Source organism: Camelus dromedarius, chromosome 5, assembly GCF_036321535.1.
Source record: "Camelus dromedarius isolate mCamDro1 chromosome 5, mCamDro1.pat, whole genome shotgun sequence".
NCBI lineage: Eukaryota > Metazoa > Chordata > Mammalia > Artiodactyla > Camelidae > Camelus > Camelus dromedarius.
This window is the reverse complement of record NC_087440.1, coordinates 2,071,276-2,096,885: the sequence shown is the minus strand read 5'-3', so window position 1 is coordinate 2,096,885 and position 25,610 is coordinate 2,071,276. Positions and strand designations below refer to the sequence as shown.

The 25,610-nt window shown below is 37.7% G+C and overlaps 1 protein-coding gene and 1 non-coding gene across 2 annotated transcripts; one reads left to right on the top strand and one right to left on the bottom strand.

Annotated features, from left to right (window-relative positions):
• Nucleotides 1–2,540: 2,540 nt before the first annotated feature.
• RAB11A (RAB11A, member RAS oncogene family) lies at nucleotides 2,541–20,090 on the bottom strand. The gene is made up of 5 exons (XM_010985108.3): nucleotides 19,913–20,090; nucleotides 13,397–13,592; nucleotides 12,963–13,156; nucleotides 11,916–11,996; nucleotides 2,541–4,296 (listed from the first exon to the last, which is right to left on the bottom strand). The coding sequence occupies exons 1-5, from the start codon at nucleotides 19,950–19,952 to the stop codon at nucleotides 4,157–4,159; spliced, it is 651 nt and encodes a 216-aa protein (XP_010983410.2). The 5' UTR covers nucleotides 19,953–20,090; the 3' UTR covers nucleotides 2,541–4,156.
• A 330-nt stretch (nucleotides 20,091–20,420) lies between these two features.
• Nucleotides 20,421–20,492, top strand: TRNAQ-CUG (transfer RNA glutamine (anticodon CUG)). The gene has a single exon. It is a non-coding gene; the product is annotated as a tRNA-Gln (tRNA).
• The last annotated feature ends 5,118 nt before the right edge of the window (nucleotides 20,493–25,610 follow it).

The window sequence follows — 25,610 nt, the reverse complement described above, 5'->3', positions numbered from 1 at the left end:
AACACAGGAAAGGAATTCTGTTAGTTATTAATTTTTACCACCATCACAGGTACTGATTACACAGTAGTGAAAATAGCCAATATACATGACATCCATGCCAGGACCTACCAATCCCATGCTTAATAATGTTAAATAATGGAATTCAAATGTTTAGACTACTAATAATTAATTACTGTATTAATAGCCAAATATAAATCTATAGGCTTGGAATTAATGATTGGTTCTATTGGTGGAATCCGTCCCCAGACTGACCACCTCACTGTAGATTCCTCTTAGAGACAATTAAAAAAAAAAAAAAGCTAAACACAAAATGTATTTTAAAGTTCTCTCTCCCATGCGTGAATATATCTTAAAGTATATCTTAAAAGCCAGCAGAATTTTCTTTTAACAGTAAAAGCCAAAACACAAGCAGTTCTCAGCTCATAGTTGACAGGGCAGCCCCTTGAGTGCTCCTCCCTCCTAGTATATATGGTACACTTTGATGCATATTTTTGAAACTGATGGCAGTTTTGCAAATGTACTGAAAGCTTTCATCTTACTTAATGGTGTTAATAGGGAAATAAAGATAGCATTTTAATCAAGTTACTGTTAAGATCAAAAACATCTTGCAAAGTACATACCTGATTTTTACTTTCTATTAAATTTTAGTTAGAATGTATGATAATTTGGCTCTAGTACCTGAAGAAAGTGTTCATTCATAGAATTGTTCAATTAAAGCTGGGGTAAACCCCAGAAATGACTAATCCAGTCCCCTCATTAACTGGAAGAAAGTGAGGCTCAAAGATGACTAGAAGAGCTGTGCCTAGAATCCACATCTTTGTCACCCAGTCCCCCGCTCTATTATACCTGCCACTTTCAATCTTTTAACACGGAGTTTAGCATACTTCTAATACATTCCTAGTACCAACTTCCTTTAAAATATTTCTCTATCCTCCAATCAGTTTTCAGGAAAATGGATACTTCAATTAAAATTCTCTCTCAGCCTAATCCTAATGGTCTCCCTTACATAAATCGTGATGACATTAGTATTTTGTATTACCTTATTGTTACCATCAGCACCTACAGTTTGGGGGGGGGGGGACATTCTTTAAAACATTAGAATGACAACTCCAGTTTATTTGGCGTATTGTACAGGGGAGTGGAAAAGATGCCCTGTCAAATCCCATGAAGGGATGCAGCACCAGCACTGCCCCAACCAGAACAAAATCAGCAGTCGTCTCTTTAGCACTAGTCTGACTGTCACGCTAACCCACTAAATGCTGTGGTCAAAGAAGGCCCTTTCGTGGTCTTTGTTCATTTTTTTTCACCTGGGGAATGGATATCTTTATGCACAGTCCTTATGCAACATTCATACTTTGTTTTGAAAAAAATTTTTTTTCAGGCTTATGTTCGTGAGACATCAGAAAACCAACCTCCATTTTTTGCCTTTGTTTAATAATTTTAAAAAAGCTCCTTAAACTGAAACCTAACAGGTTGCAGTAAGTGTTTAATTATCCACCCAGCCTTTGAATTATTCTGCTTCTGATGTTGGCCAAAATTGTCTTAAATTTTGTAGTTTTTTTCTCTTTAAAGTATGTGGAAGAGATGATCACAATAGCTTGAACCATGGAAACCATTTGTATTTTGTAAATACAAGTCACTGACAACAAAAACTAAGATGTTTATTTCCCCAATGATGAAATAAGTATGACTAACTCTGGTGGGCAATCCAAACTCAAGAAGTCTAACTTTTCTGCAGAACCCTCTGGCCTAAGTCACCAGCTACCACTCCTTAGAATCTAGCATACTCAATGCAATGGCTAAGAAACTTACCCCTACAGAGTAACAATTACTATTAGAGAGAAATCATAAATAGCATTTGAGAACAATGAGATACAAGTTTAAATCAAGTCAAGATGGCTAACTGATTTTTCAGGACAAGTTTTTTTTTTTAAAAAAAATGCAAAAGTTAAAATAACTAAAAGGCAAAATCACAAAGCAAAATACTTCTAAACTGCCTTGAGCCTTAAATTGTCATATTTGAAAACTTAATGTCTCTTAACTTCAGAGAGTCTGTGTCCAGAGATACTATTCAGAATGAAGACACTTGTTGAAATGCAATCAAATTCACTTTCTACTACTACTACTTCTTGGAATTCTCCTAAGATCCAACTATGCCCAAGGCAACATTAAGCCTACATTTGATAAAAACTCAAAGTTACTTTATTCACTTTCAATTCACTACCTAGTTTTACCTTCTCTTAAATAATTTTGTAAAAAATTTACTACCGATTTTGAGTCAATTAGTGGTGGAACCTCTGCCTGGGTCTGGTGACACTGCTACGTATCAAATAGAGATTACTTTCCTCATGTTTTTGGTAATACTTTTTCCAAGAACAGTATAATTGAACTACATGCCTAAAATCAAAGCTGAATTCACACAATGATGCCTCCAATTCAATTATTTACTCTACAACCCAAGGCCCTACGCTCCTCCTCATCAGAATCAAGTGGCAGCATCCAAAGCACTCAAAGGAAAAATATCATCTGACAACATAAAGAACAGTCCCCCTATAACTGTTTATTAGAACGTGAATATATTCCAAATCAATAACTAAAAAAAAAAAATTAAGTTACAGAGCATGCATAAAATACAAAGTAGCGATTTACAAACAGATAATAGTATCTTCATAACCAATATACTAAAATAATAAAATGGCTACAGAAGAAAACTCAAATGACGAACCACAGCAATGCCTTCCGTGCGTGCACCCCACACGTCATGAGCACCGCAAAAGATGTAAGATTAACTATGAAACATAGTAATCTATGCAAGCCCACACACATATGTATATTTTGGGGATATTCCATCATCCTGAATAGTATCACTTCAGTTGACACAACTTTCAGAACACTGCAGAGTTAAGTGCTTAATATTATCCACAAGAAAATAAAACTAAATATTAGTGTGCACATTTCTGAATGAGAAACGAGTTGCTCCAATGATTTCAATAATGTAGTGGAAGAAAACTTTCAGGTTTGTACAATGCCTAAATGCACTCTATTTAAACTCAAGGTACTATTTCATCTTACGTACTAAAAGAATACATGCCTTTAAGTGGTATTACTTGAGCAGAAATTAACCTCTCATTGTATTCTTCAGACATACTGAAACCAGATACTTAACTGGACTATATTCCATAACATACCACAAAACTCAAAAATCAGCACTGTTAAAACAATTATCCATGCCTGCTGGTGGATATGGTGAGAAAACTAGGTTGCATTTCACTTACTGGAAGGTTTTAAGACAAAATTAACACTTCACAATCTGATACTAAGAGCATTAAACCAGTTATTGCCTGAGCAATAAAATGCCACACAATCTACTGCTGGGAAATTAGGTAAGTTAAATGACTTGGGCTGCCTGGTCAACGTAACAGAGGCACCTCAGATGGAACTCCACCAGTCTCTCCAATTCCCAGCCTGCCAGGCAGCATTGTTCAACATATGGCCCCATAACCATACTGCTACTGAAATCATCAGTCTTTTATGTTTATTAAGATAATTCTTGTCCAGAAAAAAGTGCCCCCCGTCTAATCAACTTTGATGTTTACAAAAATTAAAAAACAAAATTTACTAAACTACATAACCCTATTAAGGCATTTTAGAAATTGACTTCCAGAATAATGGAAAATTTTCAAGCTCTCAAAATTCTGCTATGTTTATAGGGCAATTCTTCGATTTATGGAAATATACACTGCACTGAAAGAAGAGTATATTAATTTATAAGCTGCTCTGTGGCAAAATGATAGCTTATTTCTAGTCTTAATTTGATTTAGTCAAGACCAATAGGCCTGAGCTTCAAGGGATCAAGTTTATATTATGTCCTACAGTGACAGCTTCCATGATGAAAAGTAAACAATAATTGAGGAATCCAAACATTCAGTTTATTAAACTAAGGCTAGTGAAGCCATAGCACAAAAAAAAGCTGCAGTCATTCGGGACAAGTGGATGATTTTATAAAGCTAAAATCAAAAGACTGAAGACATGGAAAAATCTGTAAGTATGAGGAAGTAATAAAACACAAAAGTGACCACAAGAATTACAAATATATTTAAATCTCAGACCTGGGAATTGGACTATACACAGCCTTCTAGGGGAGAAGAGAAACGCCTTATATGTTCTGACAGCACTGCACCTTTGGCTTGTTTTCAGTGGTTGGTGGAACGTGAATAGGAACCACATTGTTGCTTGGAGACATGTCGTTTTCACGTCTGTCTGACATTTGCTTCTGGGAAACAATGCGGTATATCTCTGAGTGAAAAAAGAGAAACAGCAATACTCAGTGTGAAAAGACCCATCAATAATAAAAGATACATAGAAGTTATATTGGCCAAAAAAAAAAAAAGCCAATAACCTAAGCAAGGAACACATATACTCATAAGTTTTATTTTGAAACAGTGACTCATTAGAGTCAACTGATTATTTTAACAATTTCCCTTAGGATAAGAAGGGAAATAAAGGTTTTCCATTTCAGAGTGAAAGGTTCACCAATCAGTTAAATGAATCTTGTTTTAAAGAGACTGCACATAGTTTATGGACTTAGATCTAAACTAAACTATGAGAGTATTTTCAGTCTACCCTTATCAAAAAACCTACATACACTGACATTGTACCACAGAAAAATAAAAATAAATTTGCACGATCAGTCACATTAGGAATTTCTGTTGGCTATGTAGAGAAGGATACATTTCATAAACCAGTCAAAATCCAAAGGACTCTTGAAAAAGGAGGGAAAGATATTAATTATCAGTGCTTCTTGAAATAAAGTTAAATTGTAATTAAATAACTACTCAAACAGGCAACTTAAGATTTTCTATGACACTTATCAGAACTAATTGTTAAGCATCTACCTCTTGCACTACATGCCTGTGGGTGAGAAATGCTGCCTGCCATATCAGTAAACCAAGAATGCTGGGTCCATCAAGTCATCAGCCACTGCAGTACCCTCAACCCAACAGTGCACCCTGAGGGGACTCAGGATGAAGAACAGGATCATAGTCCTCCATAGTTAAGGTGCACATCAAAGGAATGATTTCCACGAGCCCAGACTTTTGCATCTTCCCAAACATCTCAAAGCATTAAACTCAACTGACGTAGAGATGTCTGGTTTTCTTCAACTACCAGGAATCCTTTGATGTTCCAGACTACCTGGTTTTTTTGTTACAAAAACTCCTACATATCCTGGCTCCTCCCTTACCTCCTTGGAATAGACCCTCAGAGGTATGTGAGAGGCTGCCTCCCAGGCTTAAGCCCTTCAGCAAGTTGGCTGAATAAAACATAATTCTCAACTTTTAGGTTTGTACTTTTTTTTTCAGTCAACAAACTATAAGGACCAAAACTGTATCTACAGCATAGAGTAGGGGTTTGATAAATAACTAAGTATGTAAATAAACGTTATTAAATTCCTCTACAGCAAGTATCTTTTTTTAATATATTTTAATTGGTTTTAAATTACAATGCCTAAAAGTACTTCCCTCTGACTATATAAACTCCTTACAAAGAATGTATCTTATCTATCTTTGTCCTCACAGTGCTCCCTCCAAAACAGTCACAAAAAGGGAATTCTAAAAAATGGGATAAATCCCTCCTATTATGATATACTATGAACAATACAATGTATTCCTATAAATGACATGGAAAACACTTAAAATGAATTTATCATGAGGAAACAATTAGGTAAATCCAGATTGACGGACATTCTATCAGACAACTGGCCAAGACTCCTCAAAAAAGTTACTGTCACAAAATACATTGAATAGATGGGAATAAATGCTTTAGACGTGGGCTATAGCCCACCTACTTGTATTAAATAAAATTTAAAATCCAATTCTCCCATCCAGTAGCCATATTTCAAGTGCTCAATAACAACCTGTGGCCAGTGGCTACTCTATACACTATCCAGATATGTAACAATTCCATCAATGCAATGTGTTTTCCTTGACCAGATCCTAGTCTTAAAACTTTAAAAATCCAATCTATAATGGACATTACTGCATACTTGGAGAAATCTGTACATGAACTGCACATTAAATAATACTGTAAAAACTTAAAGTTCTTGGATATGATATACAGTATTGTGATTAGGTAGAAGAATGTCTTATTCTGAGGGGGTAAAATGCCCAAGTGTTTAGTAGTAAACTGCTACAATATCTACAATTCACTTCCCAAAGACTGAGCAAAGAGGAAAAAGTATATTTACTCATGTAGAAGTAAACCGAATGTGGCAGAATGTTAGTAACAGGATTTTAGATGAAGGATACATGGGTGTTCACTGTATTGCTTCTGTGACATTTGAAAAATTTAAAAATAGTTATAGGGTTAAAAAAAGAGAAAGTGGAATTGTATTTCCAAAATGCTCCAAGAACAGAGCAACCAAATGCAATGTTACCAACATCATTTGGATTCTAAGCTGAACTGTAAAAATTTGAGACAAGAAAATTTAATACTGTTTAGATAACAGAGGACAATAAGGTATTACTGCCAACTTTTAAGTGGTTTTGTTGCTACAGGTTTAAGTCCTACCCTTTAGATACACATCATGAAATGTTTACAAATGAAATGATGTAATAGCTGGGATTTGTTTCAAAATAATGGGGGGAGGGAGTAAACAGAGGAAGACACGGGCCCTGAACTGATGCTTGCTGATGGCTACACAGGAGTTTATACTACCCTACTTTTGGTATATTGGAAACTTTCCTTAAAGAGTTAAAGAAAAGACATGTATTAACTAAATTAATATTTTCTCCAAATTAAGAACGAAGCTCCCTAAAGGTGAACAACAGCAAGTTGAAATCAACTGAATATGCAAACTAACAGAAACACTGACAGCTAGTGTACCTTTTCTTACACCTTACGTTGGGGGAGAGGGGGCAGAGTGCTGAAATTTGTGTTTGAGAAGGCTGACAGGAGTTCAAAGGTGAAGAAATACCAAGAGAAAAAATTAGATTACAATAAAGAAAGGCTACTGACTAGAGTTCAAAAAGAAGAAAAGGGTATGAAGGATAGAGTCTTCATTTAGATTTTCATTGAAAAGGGAGGGGACAAGAGCGTCAAGGGTAAAGAGAAAGAGTCATTCAATGAGGCTAGTGGCTAAAGGAGTAGACATAATCATCAATTTACTGTGAAACTATACCATTCATTCTTTGTTCTTTATGTTTTCTCTCTAATCTCAAACTGGATGGCTCTTCTTTTTCAAATGCAAATGATTAAATGTGACCGTCTACAAATTTTAACTTCTTTACAAGTGGTTTTGAATATTGAGTTAGGGGAACCAAAACAAAAAATATTTTGCAGGCTCTTACATGAAAAGCAAATGCTGAAAGACGAAAGAGAGGAAAAGGCAGAGTTCTCAGAGAACATACAAAAGTAAATAATTAAAGAGATCTCATTACAAAGAAATTTGAGCAGTGTTTTAAAACTGCCTGCAAGTACTGCATACTGTTTTATAGAAATGGATTACTGCTACATTTATGCCAGTCACCAAAAAGATGTCTGCTAATAAAAATGCCACCCAAGGCAATAAAGAAAAAGGAAAGTGTTGGCCAGAAAATTAGGAGAAAATTTTTCTTTCAGTTAGAATAGGCATTAAGAGGCTACACAAGTAATTTACCTAAAATCTCTCATGGCTGGGTGTGTCACTTAAAAAAAAAACTTTGATATGAAAATAGGAAGCAGGTAACTTCTAGATGATATCTGATTAGAGAAGGCTATTTAACTGGGGGGAAGGAACAGGACTTGCAAAATCTGATGCAAATATTTTCCTCCTTCAAGGGTATGTTCTCCTTTAGAACCAAAAGTATGCGATACACCAATTCCTGTGCACTCCCTTTTCAAGAAGTCCAAATGATAGGTAATGTTAGAAAGAAAAGGAATCCTGCTTTATCATTCTTATATGAGGATCCCTCGTAGGAGGTCTAAATAGAAAGTAAAATGTTAATATAAGACAGTTTTAAACACAATCAGGTAAAGTTAAATAAAAAAGACATATGGCTATTTCTACTTTAATGGAAGTGTGCATCAAGTTGCAAAGTAAATTCTAAGAAAGTTTAAATGCAATAGTTTCAAACTGGGGAACAAAGAGCCAAAGTTCTTCAGTCCCTCCAAAAATTGTGAAAATGGCAGAAGCCTGAGTTATTCCACTACAGCCTAGGTCAGAATTTGTTAGACCTTCTTCAAATCCATTTCTCACAATGTAAATTTCTTGAAGGTCAAAAATGCTCCGGTTTGATATACTGACGCATTTAAAAGGTTGCCACAGGCCAAAAACAAAGCTACTATGCCTAATTAAAAGATTCTCACTGCTTGGTAATAAAATGCCCGAAAACTCAATCCCACTTTTAAGAGTCAATATGCTCCGTAAATTAAAATTCTTTCAATCAAGAATTAAGAATTTAGTCTTCATACTAAAAAGATGGCTTGGATTTATAAATTACCTAGAGAAACGTGGTAGATACCATCTTAACCAAGTTTAACATCACCAGTAATGAATAAGACAAACCAAAATCATATCAAAGATATGATGCGCTGAGAACACTTTTCGTGGTATTCCTGCTGAAAGTATAAGCTAAACTGAACCATGAGGAAACATCAGACAAACCCAAATTCAGGGACACTACAAAATAACTGACCAGTACCCTTCAAGAAATGTCAATAAACAAAAGACAGACTGGAGAACTATTTCAGATTAGAGGAGACTATGGCAACTGAATGCAATGCATGATCTGATCCCAGACTGTCTTTTGCTAATAAGGACATAATTGGATCATTTGATCATTGTACTATGGTTATGAAAGACTATGCCCTTACTTTTAGGAAAAAAACACTGATAAATACTTAGGTATAATGGGCAAATATCTGTCACTCTCAAATGGTGCAGGAAAGAATTATTTATATATTTAGAGAGGAGGGGATGGCTCAGTGGTAGAGCACATGCTTAGCATGCATGAGGTCCTGGGTTCAATCCCCAGTACCTCCAGTAAAAAAATAAATAAAATAGATAAATAAATAAGCCTAATTACCATGTATATATTTAGAGAGACGAAGAAAAAGAATAAAGCAAATGTGGTAAAAGATCAACATTTACGGAATATGGGTTAAGGGTATTTGCAAATACTTTGTACTATCACTGCAATCTTTTAAGTCTAGAATTTGCCAAAATTGAAAGCTGAAAGAAAAAAAATTATAGAATACGTAAAGTATAGATTAATACCCCTTAATGAACCTGAGGATAAAAGAAAACAAAGCTGTACTGAAATGCAGAGGCTGAGCAACATATCAGGCTCACTCATGCACTGACTACCAGCTCCAAAAAATACCGTCAGCAAAATTACATCATGGAGTTATGGTCAAATTCATGGATGTTAAGAATGGCATGGGTCTATTCTAAAATAAGCAACACAATTAACTTTGAAGGAACAACAAAAAATTTCTAATACATAATTTTGCATCTTAAAAAGAAGCTATTTTTTTCTTCCAGCAACATCAAAATACAATTTTAATGCTCCCTTAATACTGTTAACATTTAAAGTAGAATTAAGCATAACGAAGAATACTGTTCTATTTCCTGTTTTTTCTATGCATTAATATTTCCATAAGTATGTAGAACAGCTTAGAACAAACATCCTAACACTTGCAAAACACAGATGTCTGCTGCCATGTGCAGTGATCTCTGATCCCACAGATCAACACTGAGAATGATGCAGGAAGCTGAGGAAATAGTGACTCTACAGAGAGGAAAAATGGTGGTGAGTGAAGCTCAAGCCTTGTTTGCTTTCAAGCAGTATTAAGTAATAAAAGTTTAATCTGGAGTGAATTTTAAGAGAAATAGCCAGATGTGTTTCATCATTCAGGACAAAACAGCTCAATTTAAGCATATATCACTGCTATTGATTACTTCATGTTTGAATGGATCAATTTTCGATGTTCAATGCTACAAAATGATACACAAAATAGTTGAATGCAGATGGAAGAAAACACTTGGCCTCATCTTCACTTAGTATCAGAATAAATGGGCTATAAATTGAGATCAGAATAGGCTAGAATTTGCTAAGACTTGATGAGACATAAAAAATAACCCAAGAATTGACTAAAAAAGGCCTTAAGATCAGAGGCCTTTGAAGATTGATTTATAACTCATACATCTTAAACGTTCACTCACTTTATTACACAGGGAATGGGAGCAAAGTGACAAAAAGTAAAAACCTACAACTTTTGGGCCTCACTTCAGTATTCGACACATGGACTCAACAGAATCCACACAAGTGCTTATAAGGGAAAAAATAGGATTTGTAGACATACTGCACATTCAATCACATCTTGCTTGCTGAAACAATCTGCAATGAAACTTGACACAAAGATTCTAGAAGAAAACTACTGTGTTCCAAAGACTGTTAATGCAACCCTAGCACCAGTCCTTTATTTACTATTTTTCTGATGACAGAACTCTAATAAAATAGGTATGTAAATCATTAATATATAGTTTATTTTTAATGAGTTTTTTTCATACTTTAACTGCTATTTAGCCACTAATTTATCAAACGTTCACTAGGTAGCAGGGATAGCTAAATATTTTACACATATGAACTCATGTACCCATTTCTGGAGTCTAGTACAGATGTCTCAATGACAAACAATTTTTCTGTGGATTAGGTTATAGAGACAAAAACCTTTAAGACACAACATGAACAGTCAAATCAAATCATACCACAAAGTATTTATAAATGCAAGCCCTCTCTCAAAAAGAAATTAACAGAACTCCCCAAAACATATTTCAACTTTACATATGAGGAAATTGAGGCCTGGAAAGGTTAAGTAACTTGCCTAAGATTAGAGAGTGAATTAATAAGTGGAGGAGCCAGGACTAGAACCAAAGTCAGGCTTCTAAGTCCATGCTCTTGGAAAACCTAAGTTTTACTCCCTACATTTTTACAGTAATATAAGACAACGTTTAAAAGCCAAAATCTGTGCGCCTCTAATACAAGTGCTACAAAGAATGAAAATCTTGTTATATTATCATTGGAAACTCATGTATTTAACCATTTCTCTATATATACTTTTTAGAACACCAAGTAAGACTATTATATAGTGAGACTACACTCTAAATTATGAGCTCTTAAAAGTAATATACATTTTTAAAATACTTAAAAACTCACTGAAGTGCTTATTAGAGGATTAAGATTAAACTTCCAGATAAATTGTTCATTCTAATAAAGTCAGGGTAAATGAGTCAGCACAAATAAAATGCCTTCCTATCCCTGAGGCTGACCTGGTCTATACATCCCCATACCAGAACATGAACTTTGTTCCTTTCCCACTATTTATTTACATTTTTCAATATGTAATCACTGGCTGATTTTCTCCACAGGTGACACTTTGCTTCTTATACAATATAGCACGGGAGAATTTTACTTCTTGTTTTTTCATTTAGGTTTCTAAGTATATATTTTCCCCTAGGTGTTTCTATAATATAGCAGAACCAAGAATGCCTTTTCTTTACTGAATTACAAAAGGGTATTCATTTTTCCATAGATGGAATTTCAATATTTATCTTACTAAAAAGTACATTTAAGCATTGCTTTGTGCTTATGATCATCAATATGGAATGCATGGACCAAAGTAATAACAGAAGTGAACAAATTATTTTGAAAGTACTTCTCCCACTGTAAACCAGATGAATTAGGGTGACCAAAACTCCACAAGCAAGGGCTTTAACTAATTTTGTACTCTAAGCAGCTCTTGCTAATAGCAGCTCTCAAATGATAGTCATTCTCAGATAGTGTGATTCTGTAGTTTAGTTTCCTCATTAATTTGTTTAAATTACCTTCCCAATACTCCCAATTCCCACTGGTATAATCTAAAAACGCACGTCTTACCTGTCAAGATTGTCTGAAAAGCAGCTTCTACATTTGTAGAGTCTAGAGCAGATGTCTCAATGAATGACAAACCATTCTTTTCTGTGGGGAGAAACAAAAACTTCAGTCTTGTTCAATTTTAATACAAGGGATGTGATGCACTCAAGCCCTGAAAAGGAAAATAACAGAACTTCCTAAAACCTAAGACCTCCCTAACTTCTTGAGTAATAAGAGCACCATTCTACTTCGGTAAATTAAAAATTAGAGAGATATTGTCATTGGCCTCTTTAATTAACATAAATATTTGTTACATCTAAATACTACCACAGCAATGAATAACACTAGTCATAATGTAGTAAACTGATCAAATACCCAGCTATTTCCATCCCTTACTGTCCTTCCCCTCATGAACTACACAGCTAGGGCAGGAATGTGGAAGGGTATATGTGACTGGCTTAGAATTCCACAACTATATTGTTTGAAATAAAGCTTCTCGCCTGGAAAACTGAAAGACCATGACAGAAAATTGTATTCACAGCACAATCAACAGTGGAATGTCACAACTTTCTCTAGTCAAGAATGCGCAATGCTGCCTTCTGTAGGCTGCCCCTGCCAGTAGGGAAGCAAGACAGAGGTGGGTCCTCCATGAAGCCAGGAAAGTTTTCATTGCTAAGCAGCTACATCCCTGTTGGTCCTTGACACTCCCTGAGCCACTACCTTTCAGACCCACACAGAACAGCCTTGGCAAAACTCAGACATAATGTGAAAAGGGACAGGAAGCACAGAATAAACAGATTTCATCTACCCCTTACAAGGAGAGAACGACAGAATTTATCTTCAATGTCTGGCAGCAAAAACTCGAAATACTGGAGTTCTAATAACTCAAAGGTAAGCAAGGGTCATACAGCCATCATACACTTTCAAAACGACAATACTTGCCAACCGTCCATGTTTACCTTTCTGAAACAACTGTAACCAATTATCCTCATGGGAAGGGTTATCAAAACTGTAGGTCTAACAGTAAGAAATACAGAATCACTGTAATATCATGGAATTCTCATCACTAACCTGCAAAAGCTCTTGCTTCATCTGTAGGAACTGCCCTGAGGTGACGCAAATCACTCTTATTGCCCACAAGCATGATAACGATGTTACTATCAGCATGATCTCTCAGTTCTTTCAGCCATCGCTCTACATTTTCGTATGTGAGATGTTTAGCAATGTCATAAACCAATAAGGCACCTACAGCTCCACGATAGTATCTGAAAACAGAAGCATGTATTTAACTATTAGAAAACAATCACAAGATGGAAGGGAACACCAGAAAAAAAGCTAAGTATATGGATTATATATATTTTTAAGCACCCTTATAAATAAATTTTAAAATTCTAATACTGGAATTCTTACAAGGAAAAATGAAACAGCACCATTCTTCCGATACCAAAAGTCAGCAAAATGACTTTAGCGCCTATTTCACAGAACCGAAAAATTATGAGACTTACGCTGATGTTATAGCTCGGTATCGCTCTTGGCCTGCCGTGTCCCATATCTGTGCCTTTATTGTTTTTCCGTCAACCTGGATGCTTCTTGTTGCAAACTCTACTCCAATGGTGCTCTTGCTTTCAAGATTAAACTCATTTCGAGTAAATCGAGACAGGAGATTACTCTTTCCCACACCAGAATCTCCAATAAGGACAACTGAAAAAACAAAGAACTTAATGTCAGATGAGCAAGGCAAACACATTCAGAATACCACCATGCTTTAAAGTAAAAAAGATAGAGCATCTGATTTTTAAAAAGGGATGAGGCTAGGTGGGGAGTTGAGTAGCCCTTGTGCTTGACCTGCTACCAATCAATAAAACCAATTTATTCATTTTAACCTCTTTCTACCTGCATAGTGACCACCACACATCATGTGCTTAGTACAGATATAGTATCCGGTCTTACCCATGCAAATTTTAATAAGTTCACTAGGCACTGATGACCAGCTAATGCATCAATTAACAATCAATGCTATACCAGCCTTACTATCTTAGAAGGTAATAACTTGAAAGATAAAATTCTAAGCCAAATGAATAATCTGTGATATTAAAAATGTATCAGACATGAAAGCAACAAAGGATGTTAGTGGGTGATGGACAGGGAAAGGCTGAGTATATTCTACTTTGACTTATCAGTCTGGATGTGACCTCAGGACTCACTTAGGCAAAATGAAAGAATTAACAGAGGCACCAACTTTATAAACCTTGCCACCCAGATCACAGAAATTACAATGACCCTTTCATAGTTTTATCAGATTGTTTTTGGAGGGCAAAACACCTCTGCCAAACACCCTACTAAGTTTAACAGATGCCCTAGAAAGGTGACTAATAATTCTGACTTACTCTTGAGTCAGGGCCAAAGCAAGGAAGGCATACACTTTCACTTACAGCTTAATGAATTTTTTAAAAACAGGTGTGGTTAGATGAATTTGTTTCCTATGATTACTATAGGAGGCAATTTCTCTACTAGCTAAATACATGTTGATTCTTTTTCACCTAAAGTGATTATTACACTTTCAAAACAATGGGGGAAATAGGCTGTTAACTTGTTTTAAAGACTTTCTATCTGAATTTAAAGAACAAAATGAGTTCACAGGTTTACAGAATCTGAGCTTGACTTTTTTTCTCCTTGGTAAAAATTTTTATCAGCATTTCAGAAAATATACTTAACTGTTAACTACTAATGCCGCTTCTTCATTCTTACTAGCTAACTGATTTAGACAGCAGCTAACTGATTTAGAAAATCAAACACGCCAGAATAACACCAAAGAATAAGACTAATAAGACTAGAGAGACTGGGATTTGGTGGTGGGGGTGGCGAGGGAAGTAAGAACTGTGAGCTCATTTGCACTCTGGTCAGAGGGCAGAGAGTCCATTGTGCATTCCTTCCTTGCTACAAGAGCGGATATAACCTGGCCTCTGAACAGTCTTGGAGACAGTACATTATCAAATGCATATTTTTCTGGCTTCCTCTATGAGCTGATTCAGCAAGAAATCATCCAGGCAGCCAAGACTCCATGCAGCAAAATGCATAGTTATTTCTAGCTATACAGTCAATTAGAGGTGTCAAAGGTATTATGGCAAGCACAGATAACAGAGTAAATGCTTTAATCTGGATACCAGGGAAGAAGATGCTAAGGTCATGAAAGTAACATACAAAAACAACGCACTTCCAATTTTATTGGACGGTTGGTTGATACATTAGTTTCCAAGGTCTACCACTCTAGATGTGAGGTGAAATCCCAGTATCAGTAATAAAGTCTACCCTTTTAGTACGGTGTAATCACTGTCGCCTCTTAGTGCAAAAGGCTGGATGTCCTGCTGAGGAAAATCTCTTTCGATAACTTGCTGGGCCCACACTAGCACTGAGGTACAAAAGCCTCACTTGAAGTAATAGAGAAATAGGAAAGAAGAGAAAAACCAAAAAGTTGAATGCTTCTACTTCATACATACTCAGATACCTCAATTTAGAAGCCAGTCATTTAGTTTAAAGCCAAAGAGCAAGACATCTAGAATGGCTTTGGATAATAAAATAAATAACTCAAAGAACACTTTCCCCACCAACAAAAACTCTAGTACTTCCAAGTTTTAGATTCTTGCCTTTTGATCTCCACTTTAATGATTATGTTATCTCCTCATCCTCAAACCTTTAAGTGGTGATAAAGATAGTGAGGGCATTTTTTCCCTCGATGTAACCGATTAATTTTAACATAAAAATTAACACCCTTATATGAAAATAATTCAAGACTCATGAATGCTTTATACAGTATAAAATAGCTTTCTCAACTAGACATGGACAAGGTTGCCAGAATTATGACTAGAAACTTGTTAAAGGATTATATCTTAAGTGACAACAGAAGATAGTTGGTTCTTTAAGAATAGGGCTGCCAAGATGAAGTTGAGAAATGGCACAGTAAGGAAAGTTGCTTCTATTCAGTTATCAAATGAGAAACCGTATCAAGAAGGGTTGTATTTAGGCTCACCAAAAATAAACAAACTAGAATGGATTAAAATACCTAAACAACAGAAGAGCATTTACTGGCTATGATTTAAAAGACAAATCAAAAAGCTTAAAAGTTCATGGACTCAAACTTAATTTCTAATCAAGACAGTTTCTCTCATTAAGATGACAATACTTAATTGCTTTTTTAAAATGTGACAAAATATATGGTCACATCCTATAGTTCAAGGAAGGAATCTGCAGTGACTTTCTTCTATTTTCCATAACTATTATCTTAGATTAAAAGTACCTCCACTTTAAACATGGTATAACTATAGCCATCTACATGACGTATATAAAACATATACATACATAAATTAAATGACAGCATCTATATATGAAATACCTGTATCATTTCTAAAGTAACTTGATAATATTTATTACCACTTGGTTAACTTCATCTGCTGAATTTTAAGTATCATCTGTAATACCTAGTACTAAAAATCTGATTGTTTATCTAATATTAGGCTGTTAATTGCCGTAAAAACAGAATATACACATTATCCATTATTTAATAAAAATTTGCAACTCTTCATCCACATTTAGTTTCATACACTCTCTTGCAAACTAATGTACTAGACTAAAAGCTAATTCAACAAATCAATATAGTACATTAGACCAACCAGTTATCACCTTAAGGAGTAACTGATAATTCTTGTTCTGGTTTTTGTAAATAAACTTGGAGATCTATCTATTCTTTCAACTATATTCATAGTCAAACCTCACCAAGAGTCTTTAAAATGAAATGCATTCAATAAGGCTGAAGTCTAGACAAGTTTTTCCAGATTCAGCAGAACCCAAATTGCTCAACCAAAAATTGTGAAAGAAAAGCTATCAAGATGCAAGACAGCAAAGTTCCTATAATCAGTTCCAATGACAATCAGCTGATGGTTAATTACTACTGACCTTCAATAAGATTGAGAAGAAAATGGTGTAGACCATGTATCCAGGTATTTTCAGAAAATGTGGCTTTGATTGGATTGGTGTCTACCACAAAATTTGTAAAAACGAACTATTGATGTTTACTTGACTTATGTGTCCCTCGAGGCCTTAACCACAATGAGTATAAGTATTTGCTGAATTAAGTTTTTAAAATAAAAAGTCAAGTTAAAAAAAAATTAATCTCCCACCACCACCAAAGGTCTCACTGTTGATCTTAACTAAAGAACAACAATTATCTCGGGAACAAATACATAATTTACAATAATTCTCCTGCTCTCCCACATTACATTCCCATTTGGACTGTTTCATTCTACACCAACCAAAATATTCCTTCATTTTCAACTGGCTAGAGTTACAAACTAACTTCCAATTCCCTCAACTATTAAATTGGCTGGGTAAGCCTTCTTCCAAGTAAATAGCTGCAGTTCGTCTCAGTGAGTAAATCCATGTAGAATGAAACCATTTTAAAATCAAATTACTGTTGCTTCGCTTTAAATTCTAACTGTATAAATAGGAAATTGGCTAAATAATCATTACTGAAGTTAAAAAAAGTGACTCATATCCTGTAAGAGCTTTAAAAAAGTGGAAATCTTTCTCAGCAAAAATTTTAAAACATCCTATCTTGAACAGCAGAATGTACAACAAATGAAACCATTGCCCATGGAAATATAAAATTCTTTAGAAGGTCCTAGTTTTAAGTTTCTTTACTAATACTTAAACGCTCTTATGTTTATAGATTAGAGACAAGTGACAAAAACAGACAAGGACCACAGCAACTTCTTTCATATTATTACCATGTACTGAGTCCTTATAGAAGCTTAAATTTTACAACCAGCCTCATTTAATTTTCAAAACAGCCTGAGGGGTACATTTCTTTTTTATAGTTGAGGGAACTGAAGCTCAAAATAGTCAACTTTCCAAAGGTCATGTAGCAAATTTAACACCTGAGTTAGGATGTGAACCCGGCCTGTGTGATTCCAAAGCCCTGCGCTCTTTCAGTCAGTAGGATGCTCTAAGTTAAAATTCCTTAAGCCAATCCAGGGTAATTGATGTTCTTAGCAAGACAATAAATGGCTTCTGTAACCAACATTCAGGTTCTAAACCAAAGAGGGGAAATACTCTGAAAGTCTATCTTGTTCTAAATTAACTACTTCAAAAATAGCTAGCTGCCTACTGCCATTGTACCTTATTTGTAAAAACAAATCTCCATTTACTGACTAAACCTCCTTTCTCCAGGGTCTCAAAAAATTTCACCAGACCTCAGATGCCCTCAGCCAACAGTATGTAAATGAATCCATGCTTCTTTTCCGTATTTGTGAAATGAATTAAGTACCCCTTCTGTGTAAATGACTTTCCACTGTGTGGGGGTGGACAGTGAAGGGACTCACCCTACATGAAAATTTTCTGGCGCAGAAGAGTTAAGTGGTGGTAAGGGCATATCATCAACTAGTCAGACAAGATTTGCAAAGTACTGGTAAAGTAATGGTTCCTGCTTTGTTTAGTCAAACATTCTTAGCACCCAGTGGCAAAGTCAGAAACAGTCACCAAGCTTAATACTTTTTTTAAACTCCACCCTCCACTGTAAAGCTTTAATGGCAATGGCTTCTTCCTCCCTGGTAATGATCTTTGTTCAGCATACTACTGATGGATCCCCTCCTAATTCAGGAACATTGAAAGAGCATTAGAGAGAGCGCATTCACTGAACAAAAAAAGCATTTACTGTACTCTTTCTTCATTGAAAACTGTACCTTTTATCTTTGTTAATTAAAAACAAAAACTATTTGGATTTTTTTCCGGACTAACCAACAAGCAATTCTTTTTTTTTAACTCCCCACCCTCAAATATGTTTTGCCCAAGGGCACGACATATTTCCCTGTCTTGTAAAAAATAATTAATTTGACCAGAAAGCACACAACTTCCCCATGCCTTCCCCACTACCTTTGGGGAAAGGTATGTGGCCAACTAGGACTCTTTCCTTCCTGTTCTAAAAACACCAAAAGGTTGGATCCTCCCAGTATTGCAGCAGGAAGCAACCAGTCCATAGCGATAAAGCAAGCTAGTATTTGTGCAGCGTACAACCTTTCCTGCTCAGGAACTGGGCCTTCAGGTCTGGCAAGGATAACAGCCACCACCCATCCGTAACCCCTTCTCGCGAGCAGAGTCAAGTTAGCCTAGGATGGTTGCCGCTGGATAGGGAGGGTACGAGAAAAAAGCCTAGGTGGGAAGTCACACCGGTCTGCCGGGTCACTGCGACAAGTGCGCGCGTGGGTGATGGGACAATCCCTCCTGCCCTAGTCCCCACAGTCGGAGTCGCACAGGAGACGTGGGAGAGCTCTTAAACTACACGGGGAGGGAAGGCAGAAAAAGAGCTACCCATCCCGAGGGCAGTGCGAGAAGGTTACCGACCGCGAGAACTGTGTGGCGGGTGGGGGTGGGGCCGCCGGCCCGCTCGGATTTTAATCAGGGCCTGGCCCGGGGGATGGGAGAAGAGGGCTACGAGAGGCGTCTGGCCGAGGGCAGGGGCGGTAAGGGGACACGGAGAAGAGGCTCGCCGGAGGGGAAGGGGAGGCAGATAAGAAAAAGACCCGTAGTGGGATGGTGGGCTGAACGAAAGGTGAGCAGCGAAGGCAAGGGCCTGTCAGAGGGGCTCAGGAAGGGTGTATACTGAGGGGGAGGGGGCGCCCAACCCAAAAAGATGGATGGTGGGAGGGGCGCCCCCTTGAAGGGGACTTGGAAGCCGGGGAAAGAAGGCGTTTTGGGAGAAGGCGGCCGGCCGCGAGAAGGGCGCGCGGTAGGGGCTGTGAGGCTTCCCAAGGCCTCTAGGGAGGTCGCTAAGAGACCGGTGCACGGTGAGGACCCCCTCAGTGAGGGGAGAAAAAGGGGCTGGGCTGGGAGACCGCAGGACAAACGGCACAGAGAGGAAGGGCTGAGGAAAAGCGACCTCTGGGCAGGGGCAGCCCGCGGCCGGGTCCCCCGGGAGTATCCCGGGCCCCGAACCGGGACTCGGTGGAGAGTTCGAGAGCCCGTGGCCTCACCTTTGAAGAGGTAGTCGTACTCGTCGTCGCGGGTGCCCATTGCGCGGCCGAGGAGCGAAGAGGCGGGAGTAACAGTGGTATCGGTGGGACCAGGGGGCGTCGCTGCAGGGGTAACCCGAGCGCCGTGCTTCAGCTGCCCGACCGGGTGAAGAACCCCTCCCTGCCGCTACGCCACTTCCGGCAGGCCCCAGCCCCTTAGGGGAAGTACTTCCGGGGAGGTGGCGCCCCGCCCCTGACCCAAGAAGGGCGGTGCGGCTTGTGTCGTCTGTCTTCAATTTCTCAGCAACTTCGGGACGTTCTGAGGGATTACTGAGCCCTGGACTCCCGGCTGACCACATCCCTGGCGGCTGCTTACCATACTTAATGGTCTCTCCCTCGTTCCACTCGCCGCCATGCGGGGCAGCGGGGCGCTGGGAAACGTTTCAGCACCGCCTCTGGTGGTGGGTTTGTGGATGGGGGCGGGGTTCTCTAAGGATTAAAGAGTCGAAGGCGATACCGGGAGCGTGGCGGTTCCATGGTGTAATGGTTAGCACTCTGGACTCTGAATCCAGCGATCCGAGTTCAAATCTCGGTGGAACCTGCGGTGTTCACTTTTTTTCCTGTCCACACTAATTCATTTATTTATTTACTAGGTGATTGTTGAACTAAGGTATATATGTCCGTACACTAAGTAGGGAGGGAATGTCACAAAATAAAATCTTTGTCTAGCAAGACCCCCCCGCCCCTAATTTTCCTCTTCAATTCTGTACTCTCTTCTAGCTGTCTCCAAAGTAGCCTCTGCGCTTCTCCGTTTTTTTAACCTGGGCCCTCTGACTCAAACCTTCACCCAAAAGCTTCCACGAAACTTGACTCCTTTTTCTACAATTTTCAACCTCCAACTTCATTCAAGGGCAGGCACTTTCACTCACTCCTTTTCTCCAAAAATCTCTGCAACTATCTCCAGATGTCATTCAGAGTACCTCGCCTACCCTTCTCATCAAGATTCATCAAGAACTTCTCGAACCCTATTTGTCATCCTCTAAGATAAACCTGATTACATAACTAATTTAACACGCAGAGGAAAGGATGGCAATTTCTATTTTAGCAGAAATGTGGATAGGGAGACTCAAGAGTTAGCCAAAGATCACGTAGCAGGGCCTCCTTGTATTTGAAGAGAGTTTTGTTGTGCCAAAAAGATTTCTCCATTTGTCAAACCCACCTACCACCTATCTGATTTAGACTTTTGGGCAAGGATGCCTGTAGTAAGCAGGAAAGTGGCTCCCCAAAGATGTCCACTTTCCAATCACGGGGAACTGTGAATATGCTAGGTTACATGGCAAAGGGGAATTAAGTTTGCAGATGGAATTAACATTGCCAACAAACTGACTTAAAATAGGGTAATTATCCTGGATTCTCCAGGTGGGCCTAATGGCCTCTCAAGTGTCTTTAAAAGTGGAAAAGGGAGACAGAGGTGGCCATGGTGATGTGAATGTGAGAAGGCTTCAACCAGCCCTTGTGACTTTGAACATGCAGAAAGGAGGCCAGGAGCCTAGAAATGCAGATGCTTATGGAAGATGGAAAAGGCAAGGAAATGGATTCCTCCCTAAGCCCCCAGAAAGAACACAGCCCTACTGATTCCTTGATTTTTGACCAGTGAGACCCATGTCAGACTTCTGACCTACAAAACTGTAAAATAATAAGTTTGTGTTGTTTTAAGTCACCAAGTTTGTGGTAATTTGTTACAGCAGCAAGAGAAAACGAATACAGTGCTGTTTTCAATGCTTTCTGTCACAGTGTAAAGCAATAGAAGGTTTACCTAAGGCCTAGAGACTGCCTTGTGCAAGGGTGAGCATTATCCACACTGGGGGAGATGCATAATATTACTCAAGCAGCTAAATATTACGCGTACTACAGATTATAAGACACAGTCCTAGCACTACTCAGGTGGGTAGACAAGATGGACTCAAAAAAAAAAAAAAGAAGTATAAAGAAGTATCAGTAACTAGACAGTTCTAGAGTTAACTAATGAGAGTCCTGACAACATATGCCACCGTTTAGAGGAACTGAGATAATCAGGAAGAACTCTGGAGGAGGAGGAACTAGCATTGACCCCTGAAGGAAGATGCAAGTAAGGAAATTTATTTTGGGACATGGAGGAAATTAGATGATAAGAGCATGTAGAGTAAGGCCATTAATGCCAGGGGAACAATTATAAACTTCTTCCCTTAAGTCGTTGTTTCTCAACATGTGTCCTGAGAAGGTCCATAATATTCCTCAGAAGAAGGATTGCATGCTCAAATAAATTGAGAAGCACTATACACTGTCTCCCCCACCTTAGACGTTCCCCTAGCACATTGGTATTTTAAAGTCTAAACATTCCACTGAAGAATTTTTTTTTAAACTGTGTCGAATACAGCATTTCCCAGATTCACTTGTGAACAAAAAAAAAGAACCAAGAGTATCATTCATCATCCAGTTATACATGGGCTAAATCACAACCCATTGCACTCACCCACCCAACAGTGCACAGTACAACAATGTACCCTAAGGAGAATTCACAACAAAAATAAAAATTAAAAAAAAAACTGGATGAGGCATTCTGTGCTTTGGAGAAACACCCCTTCGATAGTTAAGATGCTTATCTCAGGAAGAATTTCAGTGGCTCCAGATTCCTGCATCTTTGCATATATAGCAAAGCACTAAAATCACTAACTTGAGATCTGCTTTTTGTAATCAGCAATAATCTTTTACCAAGATGTATGTTTGACTACATGTATTTCTCAGCCAAAAAATTCATGTATATACTGATTCCTCCCCTACTTCTTAGGAGCAGTTTCTCAGAGCTACTGAGAGGCTGTCTTCCTGGCAATAGTCCTCAGTAAGATCCTAAATAAAATTGAAACTCACAACTGTCATGTTGTACATTTTTCTTTAAGTCAACACACCAATCACAGAACTCTTATCCCATGGAACACCTGTTAGCACCCCACTGAACACTTTGGGGGAGCCATAAAAGATCTGCCATAAAAGAAGGCTGATTAAAGTAAAACTAGTCTTAGGAAAAGTAATCTGGCTATGGCCTGCAGGACTAGGGTAAAGAAAGACTGGACGTGTGAGTATCCATTAGAAGGCTACTGTACAAAGGCACAAACTGGTGTAGAAATAGAAATGGGGTGTAGCTATGGGAATAGAGAAGAAAGAAGAATCAAAGGCTGTTGTGGAAAAATGGTAAATGGATTCTATGAACGAAGAAGAAAATTAGAATTTTACTTTGTTGTTTGGGGGAAGAGGGCTAGTAATTGCTTGATGTATTTTTTTTTTTTTTTTGGTAACCTCTCAAGGAATACAGGAACTTAATGAAAATGACTTAAACAATACAGAATACAGAGTAAATCCTTAAATTCCTCAACTTCAGTTCCTCCTTCAACCCCAGAAATACTTGCTACATTTTCTTTTAATGTAATATAAATATGTGTACTGGTTTCTCATCTTGAAAAATCTGTCCACGTTAGTCCCTACAGACTTAACTCATTTGCTGCATAGTTCTCCTGAGCAAGGATGTACTATAGTTTTTACAACCTTTCCCATTCCCTTACTCATGGATACGGAAGACAGTAAGAGTTCACTAAACTAAAACCTATTCCTAAGCTATTTCTTCCTTGCCCACTTCCTCCTCAAAGGCTAGAAAAGCCAAATATTCATTTTTCCCAGCTACTCTGCAATATTTTTTATTTTTGCCCATCTGGCTTGCCCAATAATTTCCACTTCCCTGATAACCAGTGAGTTGTAAACTTTTTCTCCTATATTTAATAGCCATTTATGTGAATTGCATGTTAATATCCTTGTCCATTTTCTTTTGGGGTTGTTTATCTTATTGATGTGGAGGATCTTTCTATATATTCTACCTTTTAGTCCTTTGCCTGTTATATATGGCACAAATATTTCCCCCAAATCTATCACCTGACTTTTAATTTTATTAATGATGCTTTTTTCCCATACAGAAGTTTAAAATTTTTATTTAATCAAATCTCTCTCAGTCATTTCTTTTATGGCTTCTAGGTGTTGCATTTTGCATAAGAAGCCTTCTTCACCACACCAAGATTATTCAAAAAATGTTTCTCCTCAAATATGTCTATAATTTTTTTCTCCATATGGATTTTATTTATATTGAGGATGGCATGAAGTATTGATCTAAATTAATTCTTTCCAAATGGACAGTCAATTGTTTCAACATCATTTATTTGAATAGTCTATCTTTTTTTTTCTCTGATTTGAAATGTCTAATTTACTATAAATAAATTCCATTCATATAAATAAGTCTATTCTTGAATCTTCACACTTTACATCTGACATCCACAGAGAAACACTGCTTGGATTTCCCCTCAAGAAAGAGCCCTTTGTGAGAAGCGGAGTTGGCTGACAGTCTCCCGCTACCACACCTCCAAGGTCCACCACCGTGTTCACACTGACGCCACACTCCCTCCAGACTGTTCCCAGACAATCATTGAGCACAGGGGGTACCAGAGCTGGACCAGTTCTGTCCAAAATGGGGCTCTCCCAATGGGCAATCTTTGCTCTGGAGCTCTCCTTTGGCTTGGCTGAGATTTTTCTCAGAACTGCATTACAGTCCAAGGCTCCTTCCTTCCCTCTCTCCTTGTGTAGGTATTGGACCTAAATTGTGGTCTGAAGGCCCTACTTCTCCCATTTATCCTTTACAGGCATTCCCCCAAGTGAATCTCTTACACTTTTAATTCATCTGGTATCAGCTTCCGGAGGACCTGATCCTGATACAGTCCCATTGGCCAAGTTTTCTATTCCTATGCCAGTATCACACTGCTTTAATTATAGCTTTGTAGTCTATTTTGATGTCTCGTATGTGGTACCAAATGAGTAAATATTTCTATAGGGCTTAGAATAGCGCCTGACAACTAGAAGGAACCATATGCATTTGATAAATAAAAAAAATATGGCAACTTTCTCTCACTGTTTTTTCTTTCTAAACTTTGGCTATTTTTAGGGACTTTCTTTTTCAGATGAAACTTAGAGTAAACTTCTTAAGTTCCAAAAAAGATTCACATTGGGGTTTTGATTAAGGTTTTGTTACTAATCATTAATGATACCTTTTCTAGAAATGAAATACAGAATTTGGACAGGATGTACAAAAATACGAGATTTTTGCCTATGAAGATACAAAAAGAAAGAGATCTGGGGTTTAATAGCTATTTGGAAGAATGATCAATAGAAAAAGGGAAGTAAGGATAAGAAACAGAAAAAGAGCAAAAATGTTGACTTTAGTGTCAAGCATGTCTAATTTAAACAGTTCGTAGGAAAACCAAAGGGAAATAGCCCATAAAAAGTCTGGAAATATAGAAAAGCTAAGGCCCTGGAATATGTGGAAGCAAGATGTGGACTATATCTCATCTTCCATCGCCTGGGAGGCAACATGGAACGGTTGCTGAAAACAAAGTGGGGACTGATAGGTCCGTGTTTAAACTCCAGCTCAGCCGTTCATTTGCTGTGTCACTTTAAATAATTAACCTAATCCTGCTAAAGCTCACTTCCTTCTCTGCAAAATGAGGACAAACATGAATACTGGAATAATATATGTATAGCTCACACCATGCCTGGTACATAGTAAATATTCATTAATTCACTGGGTCTCAACAGTGGCCAATTTTGCCCCCAGGGAATTTGATAACATCTGGAGACCTTTTTAATA

Coding starts and splice junctions, on each gene's coding strand:
- RAB11A (XM_010985108.3), bottom strand. CDS start 19,952: ATGGGCACCCGCGACGACGAGTACGACTACCTCTTCAAAG. Junction 13,593..19,912: donor GTACGACTACCTCTTCAAAG/GTGAGGCCACGG, acceptor TTGTTTTTTCAG/TTGTCCTTATTGGAGATTCT. Junction 11,997..12,962: donor TGAAGCAAGAGCTTTTGCAG/GTTAGTGATGAG, acceptor TTCTCCCCACAG/AAAAGAATGGTTTGTCATTC.